Source organism: Brassica oleracea, chromosome C5 (genome assembly GCF_000695525.1).
Source record: "Brassica oleracea var. oleracea cultivar TO1000 chromosome C5, BOL, whole genome shotgun sequence".
Lineage (NCBI taxonomy): Eukaryota > Viridiplantae > Streptophyta > Magnoliopsida > Brassicales > Brassicaceae > Brassica > Brassica oleracea.
In genome coordinates, this window is record NC_027752.1 from 30,204,573 (window position 1) to 30,217,595 (window position 13,023).

At 29.3% G+C, this 13,023-nt stretch overlaps 2 protein-coding genes across 2 annotated transcripts; one reads left to right on the forward strand and one right to left on the reverse strand.

Moving 5' to 3' along the window:
- Positions 1 to 4,381: 4,381 nt before the first annotated feature.
- On the forward strand, positions 4,382 to 5,419 carry LOC106343746 (auxin-responsive protein IAA2). The gene is made up of 2 exons (XM_013783043.1): positions 4,382 to 4,718; positions 4,804 to 5,419. Exons 1-2 carry the CDS (start codon positions 4,555 to 4,557, stop codon positions 5,156 to 5,158), a joined length of 519 nt encoding a protein of 172 aa, XP_013638497.1. The 5' UTR covers positions 4,382 to 4,554; the 3' UTR covers positions 5,159 to 5,419.
- Positions 5,420 to 8,860: 3,441 nt separating this feature from the next.
- LOC106344963 (F-box/kelch-repeat protein At3g13680-like) lies at positions 8,861 to 9,514 on the reverse strand. The gene has a single exon (XM_013784248.1). The coding sequence runs from the start codon at positions 9,512 to 9,514 to the stop codon at positions 8,861 to 8,863; it is 654 nt and encodes a 217-aa protein (XP_013639702.1).
- Positions 9,515 to 13,023: the final 3,509 nt, after the last annotated feature.

The following is a 13,023-nucleotide window of genomic DNA, read 5'->3' on the forward strand; positions in this document are numbered from 1 at the left end:
TTTTTAAATATTTTGTTATAATTGTTAAAAAAATATTGAGTTGCATTTCAAATAAAAAGGTAGAGATATTAAAAATATTATAATTAAAATATGTAAAATTTAATATAGTTTTAAGGAAATGGTCAAAATAAAAAAATTTACACATAAAATAATCATGATTTTTGTTAACTGGGCGGATCATTATTTATATGATATCGCACACGAAAGAAAATTTCTGTTTTTAAAATTATCTAATTAACTCTATATTCATTTTTTTATATTTTTTATATGATATCACACATTCGTAAAAAAAATAGATAGTTTAAGATGCAACAAAAAAAATATTTACTTAATGAATATAACATGAACGAATATTACAAATACATCATTTAATAAAATAAATAATTAAAAACTAAAAATTCATATCCGCGCTGGCGCGCGGATCAAGGTCTAGTATATGTTAAAAAATAATATGTATGTTACACTTTTGTTGATACATACGATGAGTTATTCTAATCTTTATATATTAATTGAGAAACATTACAGCGTTGTTTTGTAGCCACGTGTCACCATGACAATGAAATTCAGAATTCTTAAAGAAATAGGTTGGTACATCTTAACTTATATTATATTTTTTATTAAAATAACTATTAATTTGATAAATAGTGTACAAAATAATATTCTCGCACCTCCCTTAAATAAAAGCTATGGAATTGTCTAATATAGTTAACGTATATATGAGAATTAATGATTATGAATAATAAATATTTGATAATAATTTTTGTATTTTAGCTCTTTTTGTTTAATTTTATATTATTAAAAGATATTAAACAACCACATTAACCATATAATATAAAAATTATTTTTTTTACTTTTATGCTATATTTTGAATTTTTCAAACGACTATAAATTACTAAAAACGTTAAATGTCTCACACTAAAATTTTGTGATCAATGGTTTAACTTTTGTTTTGATAATAACAAGATATAAATTATCATAAATCGTATGAATATGAAGTCTCATTTACTAGACATTCATAACATAGAAAAATATTTAAATATGATAATTTTTAAATTTGTATTGAAAAAGTATTGAAAACTTAATATTTAATTTTTGAATTTTGCATTCAAAAAATCGTACATTAGAAATTTTGTGTTTATCACATGAGTATGAATTCTCAATAATAAATATTTATATTAAATATATTATATATCTATGTTCATGTCATTGAAATTTAGTTATATACTATATAAAATAAATAAAATGATTGTTTTGATTTATATAAATAAACAAGATGATTGTTTTGATTTATTTGTTTAGTCTAATTTAATTATATACATAATATAATACGTAAATGAATACAAATAAAAAATAATAGATAAAAATTATTTTTATATATAACATTCATCCCGCGTAAATCTCTTACCACCATTGTTGATACATACGATGAGTTATTATTCTAAATAAAAAACTGTAGTCTAATCTTAGTCCTTTATGATTACATAAAGGAAAAGAAAATCTCTTACCACTATTTGATTAAGAAAGTAAAACAAAAATATAAACATAACATTAACCAAAACAATCCAAATGACATAATTTTTTCCTTTGTCAATATATACATCTTCTAATGTAATTCAATCACTACTTTACAGTTTCTACCCTCGCGGTTTCTCAAGTCCGTTTAGTAAAAAATTGTGGGTTTAAGCAACAACTAGCTTTAGAAATCATCTACATAAGTATCAAAGATATCTAGTAGATATATTCAACGGGTACTCTCAGTAACCTAATGGAGCTCATCCTATTTTTAGAAGCTCTTTCAAAGTTTTGATCAAGACTATAAAAACGCATGAACAATACAAACATATAAAATAACTATTTTCAAGAATTAAGTTTCCCACAATGTAAAGTGATTTTAGAAATATGTGGTTAACTAAAATATGCATTCGTGCAATTAACCAAAATTGGTATACACTCGTGCATGCTTCTCTTAGGGCTTGATTGGTTTCTCTAACGCAGCTTTTGCGGTTGGTAGCGGTTGACAACGTTTCGTAACAAACCGTTACAAACCGCTTCAAACCGCTCTGAACTTCTTAAAATCAAACTCTGGTTCCAGCTAACGTTTGCGGTTGCGGGCGGCTGCAGGAGGATAATTTTTTTTTCTTTTTTTAAAAACCATATAAATACACAAATAAAAATGTTCAATAAAAAATTTAAATTGGAATTATAAAAATACTAAAATATATCTATTATATTTTAATTAATAATATAAATTTTAAAACAAAAATATTTTCTATAAGTTTTAAAATTTTAAAACTATAATTTTCTAAATATAATTTTCATATTTATTATAATATTATTATTTTTGATATTTTTATAATTATATAAAATGTAAATATTTCTAATTTATGATTTAACAGCTGTTGTATTTGGTAGTTAATCAGTCATAAGTATCCCGCAAACGCACCAATTTTTAATAGCTGAACCAGTCGTACAAATCTCTTAAAATCGCTAGAAACCGCAACCACCCGCATCTGCAAACTCCCGCAACCGCAACCACTGCATTTAAGCCAGTCAGAGCCTTAATTAGTTAGCAGATACATTTCAGGAGTTAGTTATAACTGAAATAAATACATGAAACTCTGACAACATAACCTTCTAAAATATATTTCCTCCGTTTTTAAGTAAGATTTTCTGAATTCTTGTTCCACAAAGATAAATTTTCTATATATTTTAAGATATTTTTGTATACTTTTGAGACACATTAATCATGAATATTTGAATTGATTAAATTTCATTAGTATATAGTTGGAAAGTGAATAGAAAAATAAATAGTAAATTAAAATTGTAAATATTTATTATATTTTTAATATGCGTAAACACAGCAGAAATTTTTTTTTCCGGGAATAGAGGGAGTACATAAACTTATCTCAAATCTTTGGGATATTGGAGAAGGCAAGAACATAGAAGGAATCTATATCTCAAAAGTAGGAAAAATATATATATCTAAAACTGCTAAATCCATTGAATAAATCCCAACCTAAACATCAAAACGCATGCGGATTAGAAGCTAAATGTACATAGTTAAACGCAATCTATGGGGAGAATTAAAATTACAGTGGTTCATACTTTTAGATTTTATGATTCAAAGTAGATATAGCACGTGGAGACTCTCCCCCACAATCCATTTTAAGGAAAATAATTTTATGATTAAAAGACAAATATATAAGAAAGCACATGGCGTTACCATTCATCTATCAGTTACCAACACATTTGACCTTATCCACCACATGGGCATCCCTCTCTAATTCTCCATTAATCTACCCAAAAAAGAATTATTAACATTTTCCAACTCATAATATACAAATGCGGTGTAAATTATGATGGAGGATTCCCCAAGATACATAAACTTAAAATAAACTACAGTTGCTACAATTTATATATCTAAAGTAAAACGTATTTATACGCACAAATGATAAATGTGAATTACTTGGTCGTTAACATTTGAATGTAACTTCCATAAATTCCTGAGCTAGAAGAGCGCTTGGAAACTCTGGATATTCCCATCATGGAATTATATGATGTTTTCAGCGGAATTTTATTTTTTCCTTTGAATGTCGTTTTAGTATGATTGTATATAATACATTTGTCACATATACCAAAATGAAAAAAAAAATCTATATATATTACCGTTACGAAACAACTCTTACAATTAAATTCTAAGGCACACTTTTATATATGACACTGTGAAAATTAATTCCAAACAAAACTAGTAATAACATTGTAAACCGGCACTATTTCAGAAACATTTATATCTTAAAACAATAGTTTTTTTGGTTAAAAAAATATGTTTCTGTATTTTCTTTAAAAATATTCAAGTTACTATTAAACAAAGAGAGTAATAATTATCAACACACATATTTTATACCAAGATATAAACAAAAAGGCTATATTTTCAAAAGATGCAAAACAAAGAAACTTTAAGAAAACGTACATAAAATGTTTTAGTATTATGTACACATATATTTTAGTATTACACTATACTTTTCTATATATACATATATTTTAGTATTACACTATATTTTTCTAATGGTTGCTTTATTTCCGTGTCGGCAGATAGAATTCCAAGTTTTAACTCATCATTTCTTCTTTCATTTTTTCTCTATTTCCTTTGGTCCTTTGTAATAATTATATCCTTTGAAAAAGGAAAAAGGAAAGACATATCAACGGCTAAGATGTAGCGTAAGCAAAGTTGGCGGAGGCAAATAAGGAGCGTGGAATAAAGACAGAGTCGAGTCCACATGGGCGGCCATAGCGTTTGTGTCCTACCTTTGTCCCCTTGCCTCATTCTTGCCTTTCATGCTCCCGACAACTTCTATCTCTCTTCTTTTAAACCTAACTTCTATGCATCTTCTCCCACCTTTATATATCTCTCTCCTATTTCCTCCAAGTCCATCATCAACCAAACTCACCAACAAGAACAATATCAAGAACAAGAACAAGAACAAGAGAAGGATTTTGCGTTGGATATTACACAAAAGCATATAGAGAGAAAGAAATCTTGATTTTGAAAAAAAAATGGCGTACGAGAAAGTCAACGAGCTTAACCTTAAGGACACAGAGCTTCGTCTTGGATTACCTGGAACAGGGCAAGTAAAGGAAGAACAAGAAGTTTCTTGTGTTAGAAGCAACAAGCGTCAACACCAAAGCGATAACGAGGAAGAATCTACACCTCCTACGAAGTAAGTAAACATCTGACTTCCGATCTATTCTTTCAAATTATTTGATGAATTATTGTACTAATGATGATTCTTTGCTAATTTACAGAACTCAAATCGTTGGTTGGCCTCCGGTGAGATCTTACCGCAAGAACAACAACAGTGTTGTGAGCTATGTGAAAGTGAGTAAGGACGGAGCCCCTTACCTACGTAAAATCGATCTCAAAACATACAAAAACTATTCAGAGCTTCTCAAGGAGTTAGAGAACATGTTCAAGTTCACAATAGGTGAATACAGCGAAAGAGAAGGATACAGAGGATCTGGAGTTGTACCAACGTACGAGGATAAAGATGGAGACTGGATGTTGGTTGGTGATGTTCCATGGGATATGTTCTCTTCTTCTTGTAAGAGACTCAGAATCATGAAAGGATCCGATGCTCTTGCTTTAGACTCTGCCTTATGATGATGATGAAGAAGACATTTCGATGAGATTTGGATGAATGAACCCTTTTTGATTTGATTCGGCGTTTGAGTAGTTGACCACACCAAAAAACAAAACATTTCAGGGTTTTGAGATATATCCATCTCCAAGTGATTTTCTTTTTCCTTTTTGTTTGATTTGTTGTTAGATTTGAAGGAGTTTGATGTAAAGATACATGAAATTTTATGTATAAGACGGACATATACACAATATAGATGCATATGTAGCAATATTCTTGACGAACAGTCTTTAATTTCATAATAGTACAAAATCAAATACAAAAATATAGGAAAGTAGATGATTGCTTCCATATTCTTACACACCATCCTCATATTACCATTTTTCTAGATATGTTAGGACTTAGGAAGTAAGACAATATATATATTCTGGCTATTATATAAACAAAATCACTCGAAAGGATAAAAACTGAAACCGTATGGGAAACTAAAGTATAAAATATCTTCAATGAACCTACAGTATTGTGACTGGCTTATAATAGTGGCGCCGATAAAATTACATTTTGTGATTCGCAACACATTTCTCCGATACTTTCTACAATAGCAACAATGAAGTGTTAAAGATATCTAGGATTACGAGATCATCTTTAATATTTTTTTTTTTGATCAAACATCTTTAATATATTTATTTATAGATATTAGAAAGTTAATTGTTGCGTATAGAGTACATGAAGTAAATTAGTAATCTTGTTTTAGGTGTGATCTTTGAAGATTCACTGATGCACACCTGAGGAAGTTATCAAGAGAAGTTTAGATCATCAGAGTGCTGTAATCAGCAGAAACAGTCTCACAAAGACGTTATATTCACGGTTGTTTGATTGGTTAGTGGCTGGTTTAACGAGGCTTTTTGTCATTACAACCAGATGTGATTTTCAAGATTTGAATCTCAGTTGATATCTCTAGTTGTTGCAGGTTGGTAGAAAAGATTAACGTCTCAATTTGACAAGATGCGAGTTCTAGATTCGAGCACTCAAAAATCAAATAGGTAGGCAATGTCCGCACTAAAAGCATTTTGTGTGTTTCCTATGTTAATAACACAACTTTTGCAGCTTCGAACACTTCTTTACTAGTTTCACAAACAAGAAGTTGCAACAACATGTCAATCAAGATCGGGTGACCATACAAAAAAAAAACATTTTCAGGAAACGAATTTAACGCCCACTGTAGGATTCTAACCAACAACCACAAAGATCAAGAGTAAGGCTTTCTATAACTGGGTTAGAAATAAAAATTACTAGCAAGTCTTGTTCAAAATAACATGAAGAAAGAGCATGAAACGTCGACTATGCAAGAAAACAATTAAGTATCTCTTTCATTCTTTTTGCGTGGTTAGTTAACTTGCACTAAACTTGGAAGATAAGAAGAGAACACGTGTGGAGGATAAAACATACCCACACCAAATCCACACACTAGCTTCCTCCTCTTGTCTTTACGAGATTCTCCAAGTCTCACAGATTTGAAACATTCTTCTCCAATGATGTACGCTGTTTTGTAGGTATTGGTTGAGTCGCCTTCCCTTTGGCCAAAAACCACAGCAACTCTCTTTGCCTCGTCAATGAAGAAGCTAAGCGCATATGCATTGGGTAGTCTGATGCTCTAATAGGTCCCAAAGACTTAAGAGAACAAGAACACAAGTTTACTGCAATTTTATTTTCATATCATTCCATAAAACAATAGTTACTTAAATAGACAAAGAAAGATAACTAAATAACTGCCAAGTACGGAACATGTTAAACAAGTTGAGATGATCCCATTAATAATGGACAACACACGATGCCATGACTCTTGTTATGATCTTATCAATACTCCACCCTCCAAAGAACCTTGTCCTCAAGGTTCGACACAACATGACTAGCCTTTATGATCATGTTATGTTTCTTCTCCATAGCAACATAGGATTGTACAAGTACAACTTCTTTATCATGTAGTGGTGGAGGTTTCCCAGAAACTGGTTCTTCTTGGCTGAGCTTCTTTGGTGTTGGGGTGAATGGTTCATGGCTTTGGTTTGGACGTGACGGAGCGGAAATGGCATGCCAGTGTGTTTTGTGAGCAACGTTCGAGATCCAGAACTGTGCGATTAGAGCTTCATCATTAGACACATCAATGGTTTCTTTGAATAACTCATTGTTTCTTGATGAAGAAGCAAAGCTTGAACAGCCTAGAACCACCAAGCCTTCATCACCATTGATTTTGACAGCTTTGGTAATTTCCACCGGAGGACTCATGACTTGCCGGAGACGTTTGAATTCATTCATCATAACATGCTTCAATTTCTGCAACTCATCATGCACTGCAAGGAGGAGGTTGATCTTCACATCTTCCATGCTCCCACGGTTGTCAAGCTAGTCGTATGAGGACTACAAGGAGGAGGATTTTTTTTTCTTTTTTCTTTTTGAATAGAAGTTTTGATACCACAAATTGTGGTCCGGATCAAAACAGAGATAGATAGAAGTTTTTGATACCACAAGGTGGTTGGAGGAGGAACTCGAAGAGACGGCGAACATTGAGAGAGATGTTCTGTGATTGAACAAGAACACGAAGAAGAAACGGGAAAATGGCCTATTCCTATATAAACTAATTGTTCCCGGTTTTTTCACACACGAACTTTTAAGCCATGCCAAAAACTACATGAACAGCGGAAAAATGGTTTATTCCCCTATGAATTACTTGTTCCTGGTTTTTTCACACACAAACTTTTAATCCATGCCAAAAACCACATGAACAACTCTATTTTTTGAATTACATACACAAACTATCGATTTTAAACTAATTCTCCTAAAACTGTAAACGTGTTATTTGAAAGTTAACTTAGTTTATGACAGATGAAGAACCGGTTTAATTTGAGTTGATAAAAAAAAATACTATGTCGTTTTATTCTTTTTTTTTCAATTGCTCATTTTCTTCATAAATCGTTTTATTTTCCAACATCAATTGGAGATACTGCATCGATTTTATAGTTCCTTGTGGCAATACATGGAGATTGGTAAGCTAGTAGTTGATGCTCTTATTTCTTTATGCGTCATGTAAAACGTTTTATTCTTCTGCAGAATAATAAATTTTATCCCCAATCGATGATAAAACGATTTCTGAAGAAGAAAAGCAGTTGACTAAAAAAGAAAAAAAAAATTGGCTCTCCACCTGTTATAAATCAAGTTGACGTTTAAATAGAACTGTTTACGGTTTCATGGGAATTAATTTAAAATCGATAGTTTGTGTATGTAATTCAAAAAATAGAGTTGTTCATGTGGTTTTTGACATGACTTCAAAGTTCGTGTGTGAAAAAACCGGGAACAACTAGTTTATAGGGGAATAGACAATTTTCCCCCACAAGGTGGTCCAGATCAAAAACAAAATTGTGCTTTGATGCCAGTTAAGGCCCCTCCTTAAAGCTAAGAGAGTTTGCTCTGATACCAAATAATAGGTCCCAAAGACTTAAGAGAACAAGAACACAAGTTTACTGCAATTTTATTTTCATATCATTCCATAAAACAATAGTTACTTAAATAGACAAAGAAAGATAACTAAATAACTGCCAAGTACGGAACATGTTAAACAAGTTGAGATGATCCCATTAATAATGGACAACACACGATGCCATGACTCTTGTTATGATCTTATCATGCTCATAGACACCTTCAGAAACTTGCTCCACGACACTGTGTTGGACTCAAATCTTATTTGTAACCCAAATCTCCAGTATCTTATCTTCTATCTCTAGATTGAGCACCGCGAGATGCTCTTCCCTAGCACAGGACAGAGTCACCGTCACAGGATATCCATAAGTGTAAGAATGAAACGGAAGAGGCAGCAACTGTCCAAGTCTCTCTCTTGTAAAATCAAAACAAATTAAAAACCAAGCTACTTCACTATGTCGTATTCTTACATCCTTCACAACAAAGTAAGCGTTTCCCTTCAAAGACATGCCGCCGAGTTGGTGATGTGGAATACTCCAGTCGCAAGTTATACTAAGAACCTTCCACGAATGGGAGCTAAAATCGTAGATCTCATACTCAAAAACAGCTGGCTGACAATAAAAAAATTTCAACATCTTATGGCTACCGTTGCTGTCGTATCCAAGCGCATACTTGTCAGTGGTTTTGAAGTTTCGTTCAATCAACCTTGTTTGCCCCAAATACGGATTCCACAACAAGACCTTCTCATTCTCATGGTATTTAGTGAAGCATAACACTAAACCGTCGCAGTGAAACACCCTAGATATCTCGTTGTGATTAAGTCTTTCTATTTCCTTTACAGATACATCGACCAAGACATTGCGGATTCCTTGGAGATCGAACCTCACTGAGCAAAGCTTATAATCCATCGTTATGAACCCTATAAACTGCTTTCTTGCTACTGCTCTAGGTTCATGTGATAATTAATTTGATAGCCAATTTTTTGTTTTATTTTTATGTCAAAACAATTTTCATATTATCTAATTTTTGTGATTGTGATAAATTTACGGTGTGTTTATTTTATTAATGAAACACAGCATTATTGTCTTTTTGGTGGGCCATTTTTCCTACATGTAAATTGAAGTGAAATCAATGTTAACTTTAAACCAAATTTCATTTGATTTATCCTTCGATTCTGAACTAAATATGAGCTCTATACCAGTCTTGCATAAGACTTCGCAGACGCGGTTTCTCCCAATATCTTGTGGCCGCATGGCCATGATCCGGTTGCGGACTGTCTTGTCAATAATCTTAGCCAGTTGACTATGTTGTCTTGGCTTCTTGAGATGTAGGGCTGGACATTTTATCCGTTAAATTTGATTCGATTCGCTATTCGTCTCGATTCGATCTAAAATTTCCGGATATCCGTAGACTTCCGTAGCAAAGTAAATACTAAAAATCAATATCCGTTAAAATCGAAGCAAATCACAAATATCAAAATTTTTAAGAAGCGGATATCCGATCCGATCCGAAAATATATAAATACATGTACATATTGATTATGCTTAATGTTTTAAATGTATAAGTTGATATCCCCTATATATTATTTGTGAAACATTACAACTTCTTTTTGTAGCCACATGTCATCACTAGGATGATTCTTAGAATTATTATAGAAATAGGTTGGTCCATCTAATTATATAATAAGCTTTTTATTAAACTAACCATAAATTCATTATTAATGTCATTTATTATTTCTTTAAATAAAGATTACGGAATTGCCTAATGTGGGTAAAGTATATATGACAATTAATAATTTTGAATAATAAAGGTCTAATAAAAAAATATATCTTCTATCAAATTTGTTTAATTTAAAACTATTAAAATAATTTTTTTAAAAACACAATAACCATATTATAAAAATTTAGATTTTTCTGTATATTTTATATTTTGAATTTTAAAAAATGACTATAAATTACTAAAACTGTTAAAAGTCTCACATTCAAATTTTGTGATCCATGGTTTAAAATTTTTGTTATGACAAAATACAAATGATTACAAAATCATATAAATAAAAGTCTAATTTAATTAATCATTAAGATTTAAAATATATATGTATATATATCATTCTAAAATCATTTTTAAAAAAATAGACATTAATATTAAAAATATACTATGTATGTTAATATCATTTAAATTTAATTACATATCCTATCAAAATTTTTTAAAACATGTTTGGATTAATAAAATTGATTTATACGTTCGCACCAATTTAATTATATATGTAATAGTTACTGACTTTTAATTATTCAATATATTTATTATTTCATAATATGTAAGAACATATAATACATAAAATAATTTATATATATAATGTTTATTCCGCGCAAGGTGCGGATCTTAATCTCGTATAACTAGTATTTATCCTACTTTAATCAAAGTACCTCTGCGAGCAAATTATTATTAGATGATGATAACATGTCTATATATCGTAAAGATAATAGATAGAGAAGAGAAAAAAATTTATAAAACAATTATAACTTTTTCTTAAAATTTTTTGTTATTATAATTGTTAACTAAGTTTAAAATTTACAAAATATGTAGTTTCACTATTTCTTTTAGTTTTTTATTTTATATATCATGCAAAAAAATATATTAAAAAATGAATTCGTATTGAATTTTTAAGATTATTTCTATTAATCAAAGCGGCTGAGATATCCGTAAATATTCGTAAATATCCGTAAATATCTATTTATTTTCTGAATATCTGTTTTTCTAGATATCCGTTTTTTTCCGAAGCAAAGGAAATAAAAAAATTAGATATCCGTAACATACGAAGCAAATCACAAATACCTTCAAGAACCTGGATATCCGATCTGTGTCCAAGCCCTATTGAGATGCTTCCTTTCATTTATTCTTTGTTTCTCTTTATTCATTGTATACTTGGTGGATTTTGACTGTTTGACTAGATAACTTTCATTTTTATTGGTGACATCAACTTTAGCTATTTTAATATAAATAATGCATTTGTTTTACCTTTTAAAGTTTTTTTTATGAAAAAGAAATGTCTTATTTTGTTGTTAATGTTTATTTTACTTTCACAATGAAAGTAACTATAATTTTATTTTTTTAAAACTACGGTTGTCTGAATTCAACACGACAAACATGGATTATTATTTTTATTATATGTTGTTTCTTGATTTTAGTGGTACCGTTTTATGAATTTTTAAAAATTATTAGTTTATAAGTTGTTAGAGAGTTACAGTCCATATGTTAGAATTACTGTTTAGAAATATACAGATTTATTTGAATATTGTATATGCTATTATATTTAAAAACCAAGTAAATTATTTTATCCAAATAACTAATTAGAGTTTCCATATACAATGATATTATTAATTTTACATCAATGTATATTATGTATAAGGAGTTGCACCAAAAAAAGAAAAAGAAAAAAATAGAACGAAGGAAATAAATCTATAATATCAAAGCAGAATCCCTAATAGGATTCTGACATTTAATTTTAATATAAATATTACTTATTTAAGCTAACAACAAAATATTCTCTCTACATCTAAGGTAAATATTATTTTCCATATTTTGTGAATGATAATAATTCTAATTTAAGAAATATATATTCTTCATTTAATTTGGATATCATTTTTATGCATTGTATTATTTAACGATCAAATATGAATATATACATGAAAATTAGAAAAATATTATTAACTATGTCGTTTTTACATAATAATGATATAACGATTTTGAGTGTTCAAAAATATTCAAAAAATTATCATAAAATTAAGCTTTAGATCTAAAATAAAAAAATACAAACTTATCACAATTTGTTAGTAACGAAAAAGAAGCTAATATTATCATATCAATAAAGTTTCTTTTTTCTATTACCATTGTTTCATTTTCTTCAACATAATAAAAATTTCATTAAAGTGTTTTCAATTTTATATAATATTAAAAAATATGAGAAATTTAATTAAAAAATTAAAAATATTATTATTTTTTTTTTGGATTTTCAGCGGATCATAAGTTTTTGGATTTTATACAATTTTGAGTTTTTAGATTTTTACCGGGTTATCTAGGATTTTTAGTTAAAATTATCCTCCTATATATTAAATGAGAAGTCACTTTAGTGAATTTTGGTAACATGTCGCTCATAGGTGAAGTTTCAAGAAATTGTTTTAATTTGATTGGTCGATTGTTCTTAATTTTTATTTATTTAATTTATATCTAAAAATTTAAGGTAAGTCTTAAATCATTTAACATCATTTGCCATATAATCTAAAGAATATTACAAATAACAATTTATGGAAACCAATTCTCGAAATTATAGAAAGATTAATAATGTTTTATTTATTACTTTTAATATTTATAAACTATAAAATATAATGAACGAAAATTTATATAAGATAATTATAATAGT